Source organism: Dendropsophus ebraccatus, chromosome 10 (assembly GCF_027789765.1).
Source record: "Dendropsophus ebraccatus isolate aDenEbr1 chromosome 10, aDenEbr1.pat, whole genome shotgun sequence".
Taxonomy (NCBI): Eukaryota; Metazoa; Chordata; class Amphibia; order Anura; family Hylidae; genus Dendropsophus; species Dendropsophus ebraccatus.
The window spans coordinates 73,539,244-73,563,503 of NC_091463.1; the positions used below are offsets into that span (position 1 = coordinate 73,539,244).

The 24,260-nt window shown below is 42.4% G+C and overlaps 1 protein-coding gene across 4 annotated transcripts in view; it reads left to right on the plus strand.

The window, feature by feature from the left end:
- Positions 1–24,260, plus strand: part of MAP4K1 (mitogen-activated protein kinase kinase kinase kinase 1) — a 65,857-nt gene that overhangs the window by 25,078 nt on the left and 16,519 nt on the right. For 2 of the 4 annotated variants that reach the window (XM_069986635.1, XM_069986634.1), the window contains exons 2-14: positions 1,217–1,274; positions 15,781–15,871; positions 16,799–16,863; positions 17,183–17,238; positions 17,746–17,793; positions 18,329–18,371; positions 19,111–19,183; positions 19,366–19,497; positions 20,571–20,633; positions 20,732–20,813; positions 22,399–22,518; positions 24,006–24,081; positions 24,159–24,220. In XM_069986635.1, the coding sequence (XP_069842736.1) occupies positions 1,217–1,274; positions 15,781–15,871; positions 16,799–16,863; positions 17,183–17,238; positions 17,746–17,793; positions 18,329–18,371; positions 19,111–19,183; positions 19,366–19,497; positions 20,571–20,633; positions 20,732–20,813; positions 22,399–22,518; positions 24,006–24,081; positions 24,159–24,220 (969 nt within the window). Of the gene's footprint in view, positions 1–908; positions 943–1,216; positions 1,275–9,221; positions 9,284–15,780; positions 15,872–16,798; positions 16,864–17,182; positions 17,239–17,745; positions 17,794–18,328; positions 18,372–19,110; positions 19,184–19,365; positions 19,498–20,570; positions 20,634–20,731; positions 20,814–22,398; positions 22,519–24,005; positions 24,082–24,158; positions 24,221–24,260 lie in introns of those variants that run through there. The other 2 variants (XM_069986636.1, XM_069986637.1) reach the window with 2 other exon arrangements.

The window sequence follows — 24,260 nt, forward strand, 5'->3', positions numbered from 1 at the left end:
AGAAAGAGATGTGCTCAGCAGAATGCTTAAGCTGCTAACCTACTTGCTCATTGCTCTGCTTTGCATTGCTATCTAGGCAATTGGTTTTAAAGGGAAGATCATGTTTAACATGTGAATACTTACTCTTGATTATCAGTTTCAACTATATAATGAAACTGTAAGCAGCAAGCTCTTAAATGATCACTATCCTTTCACTTTCCCTCCATGTGACAGCCTATGTGTTTTCTAGCATTTTTGTTACTATACTTCATTAACTAGAAAACTTTGCCAAATTAACTAGAAAATGTTTCAAAATTTTGGCCACTAGAGGTCTTACTTCCCTGCAAAGTACTGTCCACTGTCTGTTGTTAGAGTAATCCAGTCTTTAGTAGCAGAGAGACCAAGATGGAACACAGGAACTGGGGAAGGGCTTAGCTCTGTTCTGTGCTCTAGATCCTGAGTCTTTCCGGCTAATTCAAAGCCCCCCCCCCCCCCAATTTCTAGTAATGTAATTTTTAGGAATGGTAAGGGGTCATGTGACATGTGCTACTGGACTGCCCAGTTTAGGATCTGCACATAGAAAGGATACTAGAGCCATGGCGGGGTCATACATGAGAAATGGGCGGCAACTGAATCAGAGAACAGTGGAATAAGCTTGTGTCTGACATTATATTTAGATTGTGGGACTTTGGGAAAAAAGTCTTCAATGTTTACAGACCCCTTTAAGAACCTATGAGTTGTAGAAATATAGGGGGAGATTTATCAAATATGGTGTAAAGTGAAACTGTCTCAGTTGCCCCCAGCAACCAATCAGATTCCACCTTTCATTCCTCACAGACTCTTTGAAAAATAAAAGGTGGAATCTGATTACTAGGTACTAGGTACTACTGGTTACTAGGGGCAACTGAGCCAGTTTCACTTTACACCATGTTTAATAAATCTCCCCCATAGAGTTGATCCTATGTAAGTACTATAATTTATGGGCAGGTGCTATACTATAACACCCTCCATCTCCAAGTGTCAGTACCAGTGTTCATGGGCTCACCCTTTACCGGTAGATAAACCTGATGCTGCTATACTCTGTTCATAAGATCCACAGGTGCAATTCCTGGAATCAATACAGAAAGTATAAGGGCAATGCTAGATAGGCCATTGAAGTACTAGGAAAGCTTCTAGTGAATGTTATTATGTCAGGTACATGACTGTAAACCATTCTTATATATTTCTGCTTGTGTAGGCAAGAAACAAGGTGAGTGGAGAGACGGCCGCGGTGAAGATTGTCAAGGAGGAGTCTGGTAAGTTATGGGCACAACTTTATTACTTAGTATATGGCAGTTTAATAACTCACTAAATCGAGGTATATGTCAGGATTTCTGGAACATCTGACTACTATCCTCAATAGGGGCCCTATTACACAGAGCGATAATCTGCTGAATCAGGCCAGTGTGGCAGATCATCACTCTGTGTAAGGGTGTGTCCACACTATGGAAACCAGGCGGATAACTTGCCGCGGATTCCGCCATTCCCTTTTCATGAACCTGTTCATTGTTTTGGTTGACGGTGGAATCTGCCTGACCATAGAATGGAGGCTATGAGATTGTCGGAAAGGGAAACGGCAGCGCGCGGGGACAGCAAGTTATCCGCGTGATTTTCGTAGTGTGGACATACCCTTATAAAAACAATGATCAGCCAATGACAACGAACATCAGCTGATCTTGTCTTTAGGCCCTGACTTAAAATCATCGGCCACTAGGCGCACAACACTACTTGTAATAGCAATTTGTGTCTGAAGGCGGATGCATCTGTAAAAAAAAAATTATAAATTGTATGTCCTGATGTCCTGTTAGCTTCAGCTGGCTATTGGAAGTGTCTGAAGTGACAGGCCGCTTGGCCAGTCACCGGGACAGTGCTACGGCCAGTAATTGGCTGAGCGGCCTGTCACCTCAGACACTGCTGGAAGTGGATGGGTAATATGGCTCTAAGTCTATGAGCTGTTATACTGGGGATTTATTGTACTGGTTATATATGACACCCCTTCAGTCTTTACTAATATGGTGCTCTTGGGACAAACTGCAGACTCAAGGTCTTGTGGTATGGTCACACACGGAGTTTCAATGTGTGACTTGTCTAACATGAAGCCTTACCATCACCCCCACACATGTAATGCATACATATTTTTGAGGGGGATTTTCAGCTGAAAGCAATTTTAATGGATTGCAAAACCAATGGTTCTGAAAGGGGAAGTTGGCCAGAAATGTTCTTCTAGTGAATGAGATGTGTCATGGATTACATTGGGGGAATCTACAAACTCAAACATCCATCAAGATATATTGAACATTGAGCCAGAAAACATTCCTGGAGAGACTAGAGTAATCCTTCTGAAACTGTGGAGCGGGCCTCAACCCCAACAGTTTTTGATGAGAAGTATGATGTCCTCCTAGCTGGTCCTAATTCCGTAGGACAGCTATACTGTGGAAATATACCATTGTTCCATTGGTGGGGACCAAATCTATTTAAAGAGGCACTGTCATAAAAAATTTTTTTTTAAAGAAATCAGCAAAGATTGTGATCAAAAGCAGTTTTGTAATATACCCTCTTTATTTTTTTAAGTTTTTTATATTTAAAGGACAACTCCGGCTTTCCTAAAAAAAAAAAAAAAAACCACAGACACACACATATTTCATACTCGCTATCCTCCCGTTGAAGATCCCTGTCAGCTTCGGTCAGCGTCTTCAGATGTCCCTCACTTCTGGGTTCTAGTGAACTGAATGGGAGAGAAAAGGCTACCGGTGCATTGCATGGCTTTCAGCTTGCTCAGCCAATTAGGGCTGAGCAAGCTGAAATCCATGTGATGCGATCCAGTCAATGAAAAGGCTGCTGGTGCACAAGTAGCCTTTTCTCTCCAATTCCGTTCTACAGGAAGAGGCAGAAGAGGAAGAAAAACAGGCCCACCCCCGACTATGACAAAACCAACACAAAATGGCGCCGGTAGAAGAGGATGTGGTCTACAGTTATTAGGTATGTTGGGAGCAGGGGAGAACACGGCCAGATGTAATTAACATACATCACATAGTTATATAACTCTGTAATGTGTGTTAATTAAGCAAAAAAAAGTAAAACACCAGAGTTCTCCTTTAAATCAACATTATCCATATGGTGTCTAGGTGTCTTCCTCCCTGTCAAACTGCTGTCCATGCTCCCTTCATGCTGATATTTGGTCTTTTCTCTGTTTAAAAAAAAGAGGCCAAACACAGGAAGTTCCAGTCCTTGCACTCACAGACTTGGCTTGGTATTAATTGACAGCCATTCCTGAGCATTCACAGAGCTGGACAGCTCTTCATTATACATGTGAACAGCTGCCACATGTCCACATTCAATAGAAGAGGATCCTGGTGGTGCTTGCATTGTATGGTCAGTTCTCCTGTCACACAGAGACAGTGCCTCTTTAATCTTTTACTATGTTTCTATGATCACTTTATTTGGTAAGGAACAGAAACAGGGCACCATGGCTCATGTGTTAGCATTTTGGCTAGAACTGGGATTGACACCATTATGAGGCCCTACAGATTGTAGGTACAGAGTCACTTTAAGCAAAAAGGACAAAATCTCTTAAGTTGCAAAGTGTATGAAAACATGTATCATTCTGTATTGTCCTCTAACATTGATATTTTGCTTTATACCTATACGCCTTCGCCCGCCTCTCCCCATGTTTAAGTACACAGCGCTGTATCATGTCACTCTCTAAATATTGACCGTTGTGTTTTTTTCCATGGTAAACAATGTCTGTGGCTGTATATAAAGGTCAGACCGCTCTCGGTTTTGTGATACTGTCTCCTCATAGCTGGTTGGTGACATTAATGATTGATCTTGTTGTAGGATTTGTATCAAAATTAGAAATTTCTTTATAAACAGCACCATTCATGTCTATATGGCCATGTCTGGTATTGCAATTTGGAAGAGTAGAAGAAAACTGCTTTATTTTTCGAAGCACAGTAAAGACTCTTAAAGGGCAACTTTGCATACGTTTGCATAAGATGTTCTGCTTTTGATTCCGATTTTGAGTTATATGGTTATTTTTGTTGTCCTATGTAACACCACAGACAACACAGTGATATCTCTGAGTACAGATAATGTAGTAGTCACCTGCAGTCCTATGTAACACCACAGACAACACAGTGATATCTCTGAGTACAGATAATGTAGTAGTCACCTGCAGTCCTATGTAACAGCACAGATAACACAGTCATATCTCTGAGTACAGATAGTGAAGTAGATGTTACCTGCAGTCCTATGTAACAGCACAGACAACACAGTGATATCTCTGAGTACAGATAATGTAGTAGTCACCTGCAGTCCTATGTAACAGCACAGACAACACAGTGATATCTCTGAGTACAGATATTGTAGTAGTCACCTGCAGTCCTATGTAACACCAGAGATAACACAGTGATATCTCTGAGTACAGATTATGTAGATGTCACCTGCAGTCCTATGTAACACCACAGACAACACAGTGATATCTCTGAGTACAGATAATGTAGTAGTCACCTGCAGTCCTATGTAACAGCACAGATAACACAATGATATCTCTGAGTACAGATAATGTAGTAGTCACCTGCAGTCCTATGTAACACCACAGACAACACAGTGATATCTCTGAGTACAGATAATGTAGTAGTCACCTGCAGTCCTATGTAACAGCACAGATAACACAGTCATATCTCTGAGTACAGATAATGTAGTAGTCACCTGCAGTCCTATGTAACACCACAGATAACACAGGGATTTCTCTGAGTACAGATAATGTAGTAGCTGTCACCTGTAGTCCTATGTAACAGCACAGATAACACAGTGATATCTCTGAGTACAGATAATGTAGTAGATGTCACCTGCAGTCCTATGTAACACCACAGACAACACAGTGATATCTCTGAGTACAGATAATGTAGTAGTCACCTGCAGTCCTATGTAACAGCACAGATAACACAATATCTCTGAGTACAGATAATGTAGTAGTCACCTGCAGTCCTATGTAACACCACAGACAACACAGTGATATCTCTGAGTACAGATAATGTAGTAGTCACCTGCAGTCCTATGTAACAGCACAGATAACACAGTGATATCTCTGAGTACAGATAATGTAGTAGTCACCTGCAGTCCTATGTAACAGCACAGATAACACAGTGATATCTCTGAGTACAGATAATGTAGTAGATGTTACCTGCAGTCCTATGTAACAGCACAGATAACACAGTGATATCTCTGAGTACAGATATTGTAGTAGTCACCTGCAGTCCTATGTAACACCACAGATAACACAGTGATATCTCTGAGTACAGATAATGTAGTAGTCACCTGCAGTCCTATGTAACAGCACAGATAACACAGTGATATCTCTGAGTACAGATAATGTAGTAGTCACCTGCAGTCCTACGTAACAGCACAGATAACACAGTGATATCTCTGAGTACAGATAATGTAGTAGTCACCTGCAGTCCTATGTAACAGCACAGATAACACAGTGATATCTCTGAGTACAGATATTGTAGTAGTCACCTGCAGTCCTATGTAACAGCACAGATAATGTAGTAGTCACCTGCAGTCCTATGTAACAGCACAGATAACAGTGATATCTCTGAGTACAGATAATGTATTAGTCCCCTGCAGTCCTATGTAACAGCACAGATAACACAGTGATATCTCTGAGTACAGATAGTGAAGTAGATGTTACCTGCAGTCCTATGTAACAGCACAGACAACACAGTGATATCTCTGAGTACAGATAATGTAGTAGTCACCTGCAGTCCTATGTAACAGCACAGACAACACAGTGATATCTCTGAGTACAGATATTGTAGTAGTCACCTGCAGTCCTATGTAACACCAGAGATAACACAGTGATATCTCTGATTACAGATTATGTAGTAGTCACCTGCAGTCCTATGTAACAGCACAGATAACACAGTGATATCTCTGAGTACAGATAATGTAGTAGTCACCTGCAGTCCTATGTAACAGCACAGATAATGTAGTAGTCACCTGCAGTCCTATGTAACAGCACAGATAACAGTGATATCTCTGAGTACAGATAATGTAGTAGTCCCCTGCAGTCCTATGTAACAGCACAGATAACACAGTGATATCTCTGAGTACAGATAATGTAGTAGTCACCTGCAGTCCTATGTAACAGCACAGATAATGTAGTAGTCCCCTGCAGTCCTATGTAACAGCACAGATAACACAGTGATATCTCTGAGTACAGATAATGTAGTAGTCACCTGCAGTCCTATGTAACAGCACAGATAATGTAGTAGTCACCTGCAGTCCTATGTAACAGCACAGATAACACAGTGATATCTCTGAGTACAGATATTGTAGTAGTCACCTGCAGTCCTATGTAACAGCACAGATAACACAGTGATATCTCTAAGTACAGATTATGTAGTAGTTACCTGCAGTCCTATGTAACAGCACAGATAACACAGTGATATCTCTGAGTACAGATATTGTAGTAGTCGCCTGCAGTCCTATGTAACACCAGAGATAACACAGTGATATCTCTGAGTACAGATAATGTAGTAGTCACCTGCAGTCCTATGTAACAGCACAGATAATGTAGTAGTCACCTGCAGTCCTATGTAACAGCACAGATAACAGTGATATATCTGAGTACAGATAATGTAGTAGTCCCCTGCAGTCCTATGTAACAGCACAGATAACACAGTGATATCTCTGAGTACAGATAATGTAGTAGATGTTACCTGCAGTCCTATGTAACAGCACAGATAACACAGTGATATCTCTGAGTACAGATAGTAAAGTAGATGTTACCTGCAGTCCTATGTAACAGCACAGACAACACAGTGATATCTCTGAGTTTAGATAATGTAGTAGTCACCTGCAGTCCTATGTAACAGCACAGATAACACAGTGATATCTCTGAGTACAGATAATGTAGTAGTCACCTGCAGTCCTATGTAACAGCACAGATAATGTAGTAGTCCCCTGCAGTCTTATGTAACAGCACAGATAACACAGTGATATCTCTGAGTACAGATAATGTAGTAGTCACCTGCAGTCCTATGTAACAGCACAGATAAAACAGTGATATCTCTGAGTACAGATAATGTAGTAGTCACCTGCAGTCCTATGTAACAGCACAGATAACACAGTGATATCTCTGAGTACAGATAATGTAGTAGTCATCTGCAGTCCTATGTAACAGCACAGATAATGTAGTAGTCACCTGCAGTCCTATGTAACAGCACAGATAACACAGTGATATCTCTGAGTACAGATAATGTAGTAGTCATCTGCAGTCCTATGTAACAGCACAGATAATGTAGTAGTCACCTGCAGTCCTATGTAACAGCACAGATAACACAGTGATATCTCTGAGTACAGATAATGTAGTAGTCATCTGCAGTCCTATGTAACAGCACAGATAACAGTGATATCTCTGAGTACAGATAATGTAGTAGTCCCCTGCAGTCCTATTTAACAGCACAGATAACACAGTGATATCTCTGAGTACAGATAATGAAGTAGATGTTACCTGCAGTCCCATGTAACAGCACAGACAACACAGTGATATCTCTGAGTACAGATAATGTAGTAGTTACCTGCAGTCCTATGTAACAGCACAGATAACACAGTGATATCTTTGAGTACAGATAATGAAGTAGTCACCTGCAGTCCTATGTAACAGCACAGATAATGTAGTTGTCCCCTGCAGTCCTATGTAACAGCACAGATAACACAGTGATATCTCTTAGTACAGATAATGTAGTAGATGTTACCTGCAGTCCTATGTAACAGCACAGATAACACAGTGATATCTCTGAGTACAGATAATGTAGTAGTCACCTGCAGTCCTATGTAACAGCACAGATAAAACAGTGATATTTCTGAGTACAGATAATGTAGTAGTCACCTGCAGTCCTATGTAACACCACAGAAAACACAGTGATATCTCTGAGTACAGATAATATAGTAGATGTCACCTGCAGTCCTATGTAACACCACAGATAACACAGTGATATCTCTGAGTACAGATAATGTAGATGTCACCTACAGTCCTATGTAACAGCACAGATAACACAGTGATATCTCTGAGTACAGATAATGTAGTAGTTACCTGCAGTCCTATGTAACACCACAGATAACACAGTGATATCTCTGAGTACAGATAATGTAGTAGATGTCACCTGCAGTCCTATGTAACAGCACAGATAACACAGTGATATCTCTGAGTACAGATAATGTAGTAGTCCCCTGCAGTCCTATTTAACAGCACAGATAACACAGTGATATCTCTGAGTACAGATAATGAAGTAGATGTTACCTGCAGTCCCATGTAACAGCACAGACAACACAGTGATATCTCTGAGTACATATAATGTAGTAGTTACCTGCAGTCCTATGTAACAGCACAGATAACACAGTGATATCTTTGAGTACAGATAATGTAGTAGTCACCTGCAGTCCTATGTAACAGCACAGATAATGTAGTAGTCCCCTGCAGTCCTATGTAACAGCACAGATAACACAGTGATATCTCTTAGTACAGATAATGTAGTAGATGTTACCTGCAGTCCTATGTAACAGCACAGATAACACAGTGATATCTCTGAGTACAGATAATGTAGTAGTCACCTGCAGTCCTATGTAACAGCACAGATAAAACAGTGATATTTCTGAGTACAGATAATGTAGTAGTCACCTGCAGTCCTATGTAACACCACAGAAAACAGTGATATCTCTGAGTACAGATAATATAGTAGATGTCACCTGCAGTCCTATGTAACACCACAGATAACACAGTGATATCTCTGAGTACAGATAATGTAGATGTCACCTACAGTCCTATGTAACACCACAGATAACACAGGGATTTCTCTGAGTACAGATAATGTAGTAGATGTCACCTGCAGTCCTATGTAACAGCACAGATAACACAGTGATATCTCTGAGTACAGATAATGTAGTAGTCACCTGCAGTCCTATGTAACAGCACAGATAACACAGTGATATCTCTGAGTATAGATAATGTAGATGTCACCTGCAGTCCTATGTAACAGCACAGATAATATAGTAGTCCCCTGCAGTCCACTTCTCCTCTCCTCAGTGGTGTAAGTGGCTCCCGCAGGGTTGAGGCCCCTCCCCCACCGGATCACAACATTGCTGTACTCTCTGATGTAACTTGCCGGCTGTACAGTGATGTCATCTGACCTGGGGGAGGGGCCTCAACGCTGAGGAGAGGTGGATTGCAGCACAAGCTACAGACATTAACGCCGTAAAGGTACGGCGATATGACACAGCTTGGGCCGCCAACGCAGATGTCTGGAGGAGGGGAGGCTGGTACTTGCTGTCATCTGATTAGGTAAGAGGCCCAATCAGATGACAGCATGTGCCAGTGGTGCAGCGGGACAAAGTTATTGTATGGGAGGTGCTGGGCTGGGGGAGCACAGGAGGAAGTTGCAAGGGGTGGCCAGGCGGGCCCCCCTAGTGTAGGGGCCCAGTCGCCATGGCGACCGCTGTGACCCCTATAGCTACGCCACTGATGTTAGTCCATATTTTGGTCCGCATTGTTGTCAACAGGGCCGGCTCCAGGTTTCTGTGGGCCTTTGGGTGACAGAGCCTCAGTAGGCCCCTCATCCATCCATCCATCCACTATGCACAACCAATTGAGACACCAATAACATACACAAACACACATTACTGACACACACACGCCTAACTGACACACACATTACTGACTGATACACACACACACATTATGGACTGAGGCACACACACATTACTGACTGATACACAGACACACATTACTGACTGACACACAAACACATTACTGACTGACGCACACACACATTACAAACTGACGCACACACACATTACTGACTGACAGATGCACACATACTGTACATTACTTACTGACACACACACACATTACTAAATAATGCACACACATTACTGACCCATACACTACTGACTGACACACACATTACTGACCCATACACTACTGACTGACACACACATTACTGACACACACATCACCAAATGACACACACATTACTGACTGACACACACACACACACACACACACATTACTAACTGACACACATTACTGCCTGACACACACATTACTGCCTGACACACACACATTAACGACTGACACACAAATTACTGACTGACACACACACACACACACACACACACACACACAGCACTTACAGCTCAGTCTTCTCTCTTTTCCTCTCTGCTGGGCCAATCTTCACACTGTGGTATTAAGGACCTGCGGGTCATGTGATCAGGTCCTTTATCCCTCTCTCTCTGGCAGGTCCTGCTCCTTCTCTGTTTTCTGATGTTCAGCGCTCACCCTGCACTACAGTGAGGCCACTGGGCCCCTCTCCCTCTCTGGGCCCCTACAGGCGCTGTGGGCCCCGGTTGATGCCGGCCCTGGTTGCCAAGACAAGGAGTAGCCCCTTTTTCTGTGTTTGAGACCCACCTCTGGTTTTGATAAAAATATGGACAAAATTGAGGGCTAAATACCGAAATTAGGCCCGGAATAAAAAACTTCAACAAAAGTGGCTGAATTTTTTTTAAGGCTTAAAGGTTAAATGACACAGCTCACAGCGAGGCAGTTTGGTGCATAAGCCCTATCCCCAGACGTGAGCTCTATCTCTCATTCAGGTATCAGGGCCCTACCCTTTAAAGCATACCTGTCGTTTCAGTTTCAGGATAAGCTACCATGTGCATACATTAGAATCTGTATTATTTCTGGCCATTATATATCTGTATTAAGTAGATTTCTCTGCAAGCTAAATCTGTAATTCTTAGGTCTCACACTTAATGTCTCCACATACAGAGGAGGCCCGAGTGGATAATTACGTTTCTCGTCTGCTGAACGTAGATGTCAGCATTAGTGCAGTAGAGAGATGTGCTGCCACAAAGTGTCAACATCCAGCACCGTATGTATGTATATTTGTAGCTATTCTCCCCTTAAACAAATACAGGTGTCTTTTTACTACTCCTTACAACTCGGAGCTTGGAATACAGTCATGCGCAATTCTGAGTCACAGTTGTAGATGGGGCAAAGGTTCAGTTTTGAGACCTCTATACATATACCATTGATAAGACCGGATGAATTGACACTCCTCCTGTTATCCAGCGCCTATGGCACCTGCTTAACCAACCCCAGTCTACCTATAACGCCTGGCATGTACCCTTATACTCTTTTTATTTAAATATAGCGCCACACCGTTTCCACTGGTTGTGTTGAATATTGCAGTTGCTGGCTCCTTTTTTCCAGAACCATCACTATACAACCCCATAGAAGGTGTTATGCTTTTTTTTTTTTCCTTTTTTTCTTCCCAATATATCTTCTAAATTGTGCAGATGAAAGGGGCGTCTATATGTAGGTGTGCTCAAAAGGTATTAAAATTTAATTTGCAACAAGGGAGCAGGACCTTCCAGCATTGAAGTAGTTAATATTATTGGCAGTCTCAGTTTGAATAGCAGAAACAAGTCTTTGTGGTTGGTATATGACTTCCTTATCAAACTTTGCTCCTCAGCCCCACACCCTGCAGCATGCAGCACAGGCCCACACACACTCACACAGCCCGGCTCTACAGTACATACCCTGACTTCTCTGAATAGATTTATCAGTATTAATCTTTGTTCATACTTGTGCACTGGATTCTGATAAAATCTACATTTCTCTTCCAGTCCCCCTCCCTATCGTCTACAAAACCTCTAAATATTATATATACAGTATATATATATATATATATACACATCTAGGGACTGAGATCAGGGTTATTTCTTGACCGAACACCTCAAATGCAGCAGGCCCATACACTATTGCATTGTAGTTTTGTTTCAGATCTTTTGCCATGGTTGGGAAGGGAACTGCAGTATGGCCTACCTGTTCTCAATTCTCACGATTGTTAGTATTCCCAGTAGTTAGACCCCTACCAATATGCCGTGACACATGACCTTGGGACACTGGGACAATGGGAATGTCAATTTTAAGGGTTATTCTTTCCTAAACATACACATCCTAGACATCTATAGATATCATTCTTTAAAGTGAATTTACCAGCACTACATTTGCTTTAAGAATTTCACATGAATAGAACGGCGCCAGCGCAGAAGCCGATGCCGCGGTCCTTTTTTTGTACTGTGGCCCATTTCCCGCATATGGCACTATTCTATTCCCGGAAACCAATCAACGGAGCCGCATCATAGAGGGGCGGGGGTTTCCTCCCACTAGGGGCGGACTGTCCTGCCTCCAGTCCTTTAACACTGGCTGATCCCCAGGAATAGAATGGCGGCATATGCCTGCTCGATGATGGCACTATTATACATGCGGTAGGGGCTCCTCAGACGATCTTTAGATTGTCGGGGGACCCATAGGAGATAGTGGCAGTCTTTTGCTGCAGCAGCTATTGCACACAGCCAGCAGACCGTTGTTATAGTTAAAAAAAAAATTTAAATGTTGAAAGACAAGTTCCCTCATCACCTCTGATTTTATATGGGAGGGGCCTCTTCCTATTTGCTAGGTTGCCAAAGGTGTGCCTAAACTATAAGCTTGCTATTCGCAATAGATAATTCATGGCTTAAAGCTGCCAATTTCAGTGGGACCATTTGACTGTCTTATGTATATGGAAGCCTCCTGAATGTCCCCTAACAGATGATTTTGCAGTATCCCACCTCTGTGCATTTGATTACATGTGGCTGAAGAAGTGGGATGAAGTCCTAGAAAATCCTGGAAAACATGGACACAGCCTATAACTGTCAATGATTCATGTCTATTACCTTTGATGGAAACTAAGTAGAAGCACAGAGCTTTGTAACATTTGACTAAAGATGAGCAAACCAGTTCGGCCGGTATGGGATCCGTTTTGGATTTTTCCAAAAGTATTTAAAAAAGCAAAAAAAAAAAATTCGGAGCGGATTTCCAAAAATCCGAATCTGACCGGTCTCGGACAACCGGTCTCGGACTTTTGGAAGTCCGCTCCGAATTTTTTTTTTTTTGCTTTTTTAAATTGCAGCCACCATTTTAGAAAGCAGGAAGTGTTCTGGGCAGGAAAAACGCTTTCCCATGATGCCCGGAACACATCCAATCAGCAGGGATGTTGCACTAGCCCACCCCCTGTGTGACAACTGTATTGCTTTAAGAGGAGCGGTCACATGATCGCATGAGGCAGTCTGCACAGAGAGAGGAAGGTGACTGTTAGCAGTGCACAGAGCTTGTCAGTGACAAAACGCTGCTGCTGCACGCTGCTGTACTGAGAAGATATTGTACGAAAGCAAAGACAAAAAGATTATTAGGAAAGCGGAGAGGAGAAACATATAGTGATTGAGATAGAAAAATAAAGAGGGCGAAAGATAGATAGGTAGATAGATAGATTAGGCATAGGAGAGCAAAGGGTGCACAGAACAAAAATCTGCTATACAGATATACAAGTACTATACTGTCACCCTTGTGAGAGTCAGGGGCGTAACTAGAAATGGCTGGGCCCCAGTGTATTGCAGGAGCAGGCCATGGGGCCCCCTGATGCGGCGGGCCCCATAGCAGCCGCTGAGGCTGCTATAGTGGTAGTTACGCCCCTGGTGAGAGTGTATATGACATAGGTGTTTTCCTGAGGCACAAAAATATACCTTGTGCATGTGTGTGTAATGCCTGGAGTAGTGGATCCACTGGACCGTCACTAGCGATGGCACTAACCTCACCAGGGAGTGGAGTCTAAGGGGCCGCTGGTTTTCACCAGAGCCCGCCGCAAGGCGGGAAGGACTTGCTGCGGCAGGCGACCCCCAGGTCGCTACCCCTGGCTTGGTTGCCAGTAACGGCAGGCGAGGCGTGTCAGGAGCAGTAGGCAGGAGATGGTGCTGGCAGAGGTCTGTAGGCGTAACCGCAGGTGACAGGCTGAACACAGGAGCAATAGTGTAACAGAGGAGCAGGAACCAGGAACAAGGACTGGGGACCAGGTAGCGGACAGGAATCAGGAACAAGGACTAGGGACCAGGTAGCGGACAGGAATCAGGAACAAGGACTAGGGACCAGGTAGCGGACAGGAATCAGGAACAACAGGGAGCTGGGCCAAACGCTATGGGAAGCATGTAGAGGCTCCAACACCTGAAGTGGGGCAGGGCTGGAATTTATAAGAGATTGTGATGTGCAGCAACCAATTAGGGGCGGAACTGGCCCTATAAATCTGAGACAGCCGGCGCGCGCGCCCTAGGAGGCGGGGACGCGCACGCCGGCCGGCACAGTGAGAGACAGGAGCGGAGGAAGGTGAGGCGCCCCCAGGGGCCAAACTACCAGCAGCGCCGGGTCCCTGCACAAGGACCCCGGCGGCTGCATGGGGCAGGAGGAGGTTGCGGCGGCGGCCCGGAACACGGGACGCCGCCGCGGCCATGACAGTGTGTAGAATAAAACCTTTTTCCTGCATAGACCCTGTAATGGTGAATTTCCTGCATAGACCCTGTAATGGTGAATTTCCTACATAGACCCTGTAATGGTGAATATTGAAGACTAAAAAAAAAATTAACTTTGAGATATTGAAAAGATAATGATGTTACTGACATGTAGAGCCCTAAATTTAACCAAATACACTACCCCCGTATCATATAGATGCTTTAAACTATGAAATCCGAAGAAATCCGAAATTCGGTCGAACCAAACTTTTCAAAAAAATCCGGAAGTCCTGTCGGAACGAACTTATGAAAAGTTCGCTCATCTCTACATGTGACATAGGTCACTGGAAGGTTCATATTGTATTAGTACAAGCAATTGTATCATTTATCTACCCTGTTAATAATGTGTAAAGAATCAGCAAACCCACTTTCCATTCCAGGGTTAGAAAGGGATATTAGGGAATATATATTTTTGTCAAAGATTCTAGGGAAAACTGGATGATAACTAGTATGATATATCTTTAGACATACATGTCTTAAAGGGAATCTGTCAGTGCCCGGACCCAACCCGAGGTGAACAGTGTGCATTAAGTATTATTACTATAAGTGTGCATTAAGTGTCAGCTCACTAGTTAGCAGGTTACCTTTGCCTTAGGTGTCAGTGGAGGGGATGCTGCACAATGTCTTTTTTTTGTGTCAATATGGAGTCGTGGTGAAGCGTTCATGCCACGCTATGGCAGGCCTTACCACTCTGTCCTCCTTCTTCTTCCCCATGAATATTCAGTGGCGGTCGGCTTCCACACGCGCTATCTCCATCTTCCATGTTTGCACAGATACTGTCAAGGGCTAAGCGCTTCCTGTCTTTGCCATTCGCGCAGGCACGGTACACTGGAGAAGCGGCATACATGGGCTGAGGGACTAAAGCCAATGCCCTTAACTGTGACACTCCTCTGGTGTACAATGCCTGCCTGAACTGCAAAGTGAGGATGCTTACGGCCCATGATCTGACTGGACAGCACGCGCGGCCCTTGACAGTGGTGACACGAAAATGGAGGATGGAGCGAGCCCGAGTGGAGGTCGGCCACCACTGAATATTCATGCAGAAGAGGGAGGAGGACAGAGTGGTGAGACGTGCCAGAGTTCGGCAGTGGGCAGGCTGGATTGGCGCTCTGGGGACAGGGCACTGCTCCTAATAGTGCCCCAGACCACAAGGATCACACTGCTAACATGATGGGAATGGTCCCGAGGAGGAAGGTAAGAGACATACCATCCTCCTTGGCACCCTATGCGCAATAGGGGGCTATCAGCAGGTAAGATTCGTTTAACCTGCTGACACTTCCCCTTTAAACATCTGCCTTCTTTCTACTTATTTTACAGATGAAGATTTCTCTGTCATTCAGCAAGAGGTTATCATGCTAAAAAGCTGTTCTCACAAAAACATAGTGACGTATTATGGAAGCTACATGAGGTGAGGATCTTCTAGACATTTTCTACAAGACAAGACTACTCTGGGTTCCCATCCAAAGTATCTTCTATTAAATCAGTAGACTTGTTGATTTTAGTGAAAATGGTGGAATATCACCAGTGTTAGGGCAATTTAAGGCAAAAACATTGGGATTCCCAATTGATTGTCAATAATTTTATTATTTGTTTTGAAAAATAAGGCACAGAACATAAAGACATATGTCATATCCACCCTTATACAACGAGGCAATAAAGAAAATGATCTAAATTGGAACGTACGGTATTCAAAGAAGTCAAGATAAGAAAATTATGTAAAACGGAATCCTGAAATCTAATCAAGATGAAGTAGCTAAATATATCGGCCATGGTTGCCACATTGAATTGAATTTAGGTTTGAGAGTCAAGTAATCTTTAGCCGCAATCCAGTTCATCTTGGTTCTCACAAAAGCCAAAAGAATTTGATTCTTGGTAAAAGGAAGGTGGGTTACCAGGGCATGTGCTGAGTGTCAAGCAGTGTGTCCACGAGCCATGTTGCCTTTTGGGGTCCATCAGATTCCTTTATATATATAACAAAAAGTGTTGCGTTGTTACCATCTAATGTTTCTGCAGTTAAAGAGGAAGTCCACAGCTCCAGCGGTTAAAAATAAACAATCTCTAATTCATCTCCTTTAAAAAGAATCAAATCGTATATTTAAAAAACAAAACATTTTGCGAAGCAGTCCCTTAATCATGTCTGTGATTAAGGGAGTGCGTCCTGAAATGCGTCAGTGTTTTTTTTCTTCTTTTTTTTATCAATCTATGATTAAAATCTTTTTAAAGGAGATGAGGTTAGAGGTTGTTTATTTTTACCCATGGAGCTATGGACTTCCTCTTCAACTGCATTTGTGTTACCAGATGGCCTATCTAATGTTTCTATTTGCTTAAATTTCAGGGCAAACAAGTTGTGGATTTGTATGGAGTTCTGTGGAGGAGGCTCTCTACAAGACATATATCAAGGTATATCAAGGAATGTTTTAAAGGGAAACTGTCAGCTCCAGAAAATTGTTGGACCTGAAAGGTCAAGGAGGCTGTACTGAGCCTCAGATTGCAGCCTCCTCCCTCCCCCGCTCATCCCTGCCCTGACTGATTGATATTCAGAGTTCATTTTCCAACAGGAAAGGGTGGGGAAGCAAGGAGGCTGCATCCTGAGGCTCAGCACAGTCTCTTTGACCCTTCAACTTTAAGCATGATATATTGCTGACAGATTTCCCTTTAATAACAAGCTTCTTATTCTTAGGATGACTGTATCTTATATGGATTTGTTCCTTTTTTGCAGTTACTGGATCATTATCTGAGCTACAAGTTGCTTACGTGTGTAGAGAAACCCTTCAGGTGAGTGTAAATGTGTAACACAAGGTCTGTTACATTTTTGTAGATGATAGATATCGTCTCTTCTGATTCAGCTCATGGTTGGATCAATGGTAGTGAAGCCATTAAGGTTTGACATTTGGTGACATTTTGTCAGCATTACATTGTAGGTAAAACTGTTCTATTGATATAATATTAAAGCGACTCTATACCCACAATCTGACCCCCCAAACCACTTGTACCGTCGGACAGCTGCTTTTAATCCAAGGTCTCTCCTGGGGTCCATTTGGCAGGTGATTCAGGTATTGTCCTAAAAACAACTTTTAAACTTGCAGCGCTGTGTCAAATTGTGGGTACAAAGTCACTTTAACTCATCATTATTATTAGGATGGACGCATCAGAGTAATTGCTCCATTTCCGACCCTGGATCTATGTATCAGAATGTCCATACTATTGGACTAAAGGATTGTTACTCTGCGTATAGGTCCTGTTCTTATAGCGGACGATAAACCTGTTATTATCTCTGCACAGGGCTTGTCCTATCTTCATAACCAAGGGAAGATGCACAGGGACATTAAGGTGGGTACAAGTACTATAAACTAGTTTGGTTTGAAAACTTAAGGTCTAATCAAGATTCCTACTTGCCTTGAGAAGATGGATAAAATAGGTAAAGGTGTCATTTAGTGTTGAGCAGCTGCAGGAATCGGCGGACCCTACTACACCTTCCATTTGTGGTAGAGAAGCCCTCCAACAAAAATATACCAGCCTGGGAGGCATGGGGTCCGAGGGGATGTGAAAGAATGGAAGGGATTGGCAGTAAGGTGCAGAAGAGGTCATTTAGCCAAGAACTGTTTATTTAAGTTAACATCCCTTAGAAGGGCACTTCTTCCTCTGGGCATGTCTCTTGATCTCGGCTTTGTTCATTCTTCAAGATTTTCTGACTACCTAGTTGGCTTGAAATTAAACTTGGTGCAGTTATCAGCATTAATAATCCCAAAGTGGCTCCAATGTTGTATGATCTGTCAAATGTCAACTGGTAGGATCTTGCCATATACTTGCCATATACCCATGTTAAATGTGTACCATTTAAAGTGATTTCTCCTGTTAATTCCAGGGAGCCAATATTCTTCTGAATGATAATGGAGATGTGAAACTGGGTAAGTTTCAGTGCCTGTGAACGTCCTACGGAAGGCTGAAACCTTCATCATTAGGATGGATCAATTATAAATGAAGATTTTTTTTCTATTTTTGTTGCTGTCGACCAGTTTCTTTATATAATCAAAAAATTATGATGTATTGTTGGACTTGCGTCTCCATTTTTTTTTTAACCTATTATAGTGAGTTTTAATGTCCTGCTTTTGTTGAAAGGTTAATTTGTACGGTAATATGAGTAGAGAAAAGTAAAATTTTAGACAAATAGTAAATAATATAATAGTAAATTATCTCGTTTGTACAAATAAAAAATATTCAGTTTTTTTTTACCCCGAGGACCGCCAATGATTTTATGGAACTGCATGCAATTCCTCATTTGCCCTGTAATGGCGCTGTAGGGAAATTGAACAGCCATGATTACCCTTATTTGTGAACAGCGCGTAATTCCTTATTTGACCTGTGGTGGCACTGCATCAGCCTTTTCTTAGGAAACACTTGTAATTGCATAAAGTAGACAATCCCTTTAATGCTTAGGAGGAATATGGTAGCCAACTGTTCGACTCCTTATCCCACAAAAAAAACAATTTTATAGGGGTTCTGTTCAAATCTTTATAATTATAGTAGATATATGGACTGGGAAACATGTATACCTCTAAGAGAAGGGGGAAAAAGAGTGAACCAATCCTAATGTGTATGGTTAAGGATAAAATACTTATCTGCTATGGGTATTTCTATATATTACAGCTGATTTTGGAATTTCTGCTCAGCTCACGGCAACTTTTGCTAGAAGGAACTCCTTCATCGGCACTCCTTATTGGTAATGTATAATGAAGACATGACTTTAGAGATAATTTGTTCATCTGACCTCATCGTGCAGAGAAAATAATGATGCAATCGGATGATTCATCTTCATAGAGAAAGTTTTTGAAAAAAAATTCTCTCACCTTCTATCACATACAAATGACTGTGCAATGAACTAGGACTTTTCTATCCATGCAGGATGGCTCCAGAAGTGGCCGCAGTGGAATTCAAAGGAGGATACACGGAACTATGTGATGTTTGGTCACTGGGAATCACGGCAATTGAACTTATTGAGCTCCAGCCACCTATGTTTCATGTACATCCCTTACGGTTAGTAATACGTTTCTAAGTAGCTCCAGTATATATACAGAGGTGCCTTGGATTATGAGCATAATTCGTTCCGGATCCGTGCTTGTAATCCAAATCCGCTCTTAAACCAAAGCAAATTTTCCCATAAGAAATCACTGAAATGCAGAAAATTGGTTCCACACCCCAAAAATAATGATTTTTTTTTTTAATTCTGAAGAACACATAGAACAGATGAAACAAACATTCAGAAACAGTAGAATATGTTATATTATAAGTTACTGTACAGTATAGCAATCAGCATGTGGTGTATAATGTATAGTAAGTGCATAAACCTGATAACACAGCAGCAGTTTGTAGATACAGGATGGAGCTGCAGATCCCCATAATGCAGTAGTGTAGTACAACAGGCTAGAATAGAGAAGCAGGGCTGCTGTCAGAGGTCTGTGTGGTCACATGACAGCAATGGGGAAGGGGGTGTGTTCAGCATGGACCAATCAGGAAGTGAGAATCACAGAGCTGTGCAGGAGTACAGTGATAGAATCTTTTCTATACAGCAGTGTGAATGACTGAGTGTGAGTGCAGGCATGTTATAGCAGCAGTGTGTATAGCTGAGTGTAAGTGCAGGTACATTATAGCAGGAATGGTGAGGATGGGAAACACAAGGGCTGACAGAGAATGCAGGGAAAATGAATGAATGAACAGAACAGATGTGGGCACATACATGCAGCACTCTCTGTCTAGGGAGAGAGGGGTTACAGCTATGGAGAGATTGCCTCCACAGTCCTGTCCCCTGATGCAAGCCCCAGCCGGAAGTGGATCTGCCATGATTTGAAAGGTGAGGAAGACTTCCTAGGTCAGGGTACTGTGCTGTAGACCCCGCTATGCAGACCATGCTTCTTCCCCACTCTCCCACCCAGTACAGGGAGCTCTTACACCAAAGCAATGCTCTTAATCCAAGTTTTGAAAAACTAGGAGCTTCTTGCAAAACACCTTTAATCCAAGTTACTTTTAAACCAAGGTACCACTGTATACTGTATATACTCCTATAGCTAAATAATCTAAATAAATATTATTGGTTTATTGTACTCTACCAGGGTTCTCTTTCTAATGTCTAAAAGTGGTTTCCAGCCTCCTAAATTGAAGGATAAGTCAAAATGGTGAGTAATAGGCTATTGTACAGGGGTGGATACAAAGTGGATTGGGATACAGTGGTGGATACAAAGTGGATCTTATATACATGCTCTTGGTTTCTTAGGTCTGCAGCATTTCATAACTTTATTAAGGTGGCATTGACCAAAAATCCCAAGAAGAGACCAAGTGCTTCCAAGTTGCTCACAGTAAGTGCTAAGCATTGCCTACAGAGTCTACAAAGAAAGTTTGATGGTATATGCTGTTTGTATTCAATTCCCATAATGTTACTGGGATATTCTCCATCACAATGGAAACCCTATCTTACCTTCTACCTTTATCATTGGAGGACTCCTTCTAATATGCTTTCTATTACCTTTTTATTACCTCAACTGGCCATTTTTTATTGCTGCTTTTGTGTCATATCTTTATATCTTCTATTTTACCTCTGTGGATGCCACTGATATCTGAAGTTTTTTCTTCATCCAGCCTTTGTGTTGAACTTTCCTTATTGGTGCCATCCACCATTTCATAAGTTTTTGATCACAAGACTATCAGTGCTATCCAATATGATGGGCCCATCTCCGAAGACAATAGGGATTCATTGAAATTCCTTCCAAGATGGATCCGTCACAGCCGTCACAGCTCCGTTAAGAATGAAATCCATGCCACTAATGTGAAGTCTTAGGGCCCTATTACACGGAACGATAATCAACTGAATCAGTCCGTGTAATAAAGACAACGATCATCCGATGACAAGTCATCGGCTGATTGTTGTATTAGGTTTGGACCTAAAATCGCCGGGCGCCGACTACCTATCACCACGTGTAATAGTGATGTGCAGCCGACAGCTGGCGATTCCCCAAACACCTGACACCTGACAGGCCAGGACCGCCTCGGCCTGTCAGCTGACAAGCTGCTCAGATGCTGCAACTGCCGGGAACGGGAAGCTGCGGAGCACAGGCGAGAAGACCTGGAGCTGGGAGAGGTAAGGTGTCAAGTGTTTGGGCAAGGGCTGCATTGACATCTCTAACGATGTCCATGCAGCCCTTACTTACCAGTTATCAGGCCGTCTAATAGGTCCTGTAAACGAGCGCCGATGTAGCAGATTGGCACTCACTTACTAAAAGGATCGTGCCATAGTTGGCCCGTGTAATAGTATCCTTAAAGTGTCACTGTCATGAATTTTTTTTTTTTTGCAAAAAATTAATAGTCCAGGTGATTTTAAGAAACTTTGTAATTGGGTTTATTAGCCGAAAAATACATTTTTATCATGAAAAAGCAGTTTGAAGCTCTCCCCCCTGTCTTCATTGTTCTCCTATGGAGAGAGCTAAATAAAAGTCCAAAACAGGGCAACAAAGAGTTAATCTACAAATACCTCACCCTCTATCTCCTCTGACAGTCACCAGGACTGCTCTGAGCTCTGATTACAGCTGTCACCCAGCTCAGTGCCTGTAATCCTCTGTTATCTGCTTTCTGCTGCTGGCTAACTCCCTCCTTCCTCCTCCCCCCTCCCCTCTCTATAGGAACAGACAGAGTGTGACTCCTGCAACAAGTCACAATTTCCTGATTTTTTGCAGTGGATGGAAAAGAGGAGGGAGGGGGGACCGGGGAAAGGCTTCTTAAATGCAGATAATGGCAGATTTGGCTAATAAACCTAATTACAAAGTTTTTTTAAAATGGCCTGGACTATTGATTTCTGCAAAAAAAAAAACCGACAGTGACTCTTTAAACCTTTTGGCTCAGTGTTAAAATCTTGATGTGACTTTTGCCTGTTTTCTGTATTTCTTTTAGCACCAGTTTGTTGCCCAGACAGGACTTGGTGCTTTTCTCACTATGGAATTGTTGGAAAAACTGAGAAATCCAGAAAAGCACCATGAAACCTCCAATGCTGAAGAAGAAGTTGACATGGAGGTGAGGGTTATGAAATGTAAATGTTCCCTGTATGTTAGGCCTTGTTCACAGGTACATTGGAGGATCCATTTAAAGGGTTACTTCAGCGAAAATCTTTTTCTTTCAAATCAACTGGTTTCAGAAAGTTATATAGATTTGTAATTTACTTCTATTTAAAAACCTCATCTTCCAGTACTTATCAGCTGCTGTATGTCCTGCAGGAAATGGTGCTTTCTTTTCAGTCTGACACAGTGCTCTCTGCTGACGTCTCTGTCAGAGACAGGAACTATCCAGAGCAGGAGAAGTTTTCTATGGGAATTTTCTACTGTTCTGGACAATTCCTGAATTGGACAGAGGTGGCAGCAGAGAGCACTGTGTCAGACTGAAAAGTAAATACTATTTCCTGCAGGACATACAGCAGCTGATAAGTACTGGAAGACTTGAGATTTTTAAATAGAAGTACATTACAAATCTATATAACTTTCTGAAACCAGTTGATTTGAAAGAAAAAGATTTTTTCCAGAGTAGCCCTTTAAGGCTTTTGTCGAAAAGTTCTTTGAGTGCACAAAAATGCAGTTGAATGGTCTATTGCACAACAGATATCACTGGGTCACAACAGATACAGTTGATTTGAATGTAGTCCATTGGGTTCCTGTCTGGTGTCCATTTATTTAACAGGATTTGAGCTGACTAAGAAATATTGCTTGCCGTGTTCTACGGACTGTACAGACAGGGAACAATAATCCTGCATGGTTTAAAGTGACTCTGTACCCTCCCCAAACCACTTGTACCTTCGGATAGCTGCTTTTAATCAAAGATCTGTCCTGGGGTCCGTTCGGCAGGTGATGCAGTTATTGTCCTAAAAAACAACTTTTAAACTTGCAGCCCTGTGTCCAATGGCTGTGGCCTAGATTATGTATGCATTAGGCAGGCACAACCTCTCTGTCCCTCCTCCCCACCCTCCTCATCATTAGGAATGCTCCAGGCAGATTGCCTACTATTCCTCACCTGTGTCAGCACGACACATGGGCTGGATCGTTAAGGCACCTGTGCAATGTTCAGACAGGAGAAAATGTTCTAGGGGCATTCCTAATGATGAAGAGGGTGGGGAGGAGGGACAGAGGGGTGGTGCAAAGTTAGGGCACAGATATTGTAGGCCACAGCCGTTGGGCACAGGCCTGCTAGTTTAAAAGTTGTTTTTTAGGACAATAACTGCATCACCTGCCAAACATACCCCAGGACAGATCTTGGATTAAAAGCAGCTATCCGAAGTGGTTTTGGGGGGGGGGGGCAGATTGTGGGTACAGAGTCACTTTAAGGTTAAATATATGTTCAGGGAGTTCAGTAATATTGATTACTGTAATGCAGCACAAATGTCTACTCCAAGAGTATCACCATTGAACTATATTGATCCTCTATTAGATATAAAAAGTTTTTTTTTAAGTCATGCGATAAAACCAATCCCACCAATTTGATATACTGAATTCATATACATTTTTGTTTAATAGTTTCTCTCAACCTTCTCTCGAATTCTTTCAAAAAAACGTCTTCCAAAAGTTGGACGCACATCATCAGACATTCAGTGTAAGTACTACGACCGAAGTTGGGTACAGGGGTGAAGTTGGAGAGTAAAGTAAAAAACATTATTCTTTTTCTTTTAGTGAATCAGATCAACTTAACTCAACCTCCAAAAGTGAAAATGGAAGAACCAAGGGCTCCAAAGGTAATGGAGAGCGTAATCCCAGTTATGCTAATAATTATTC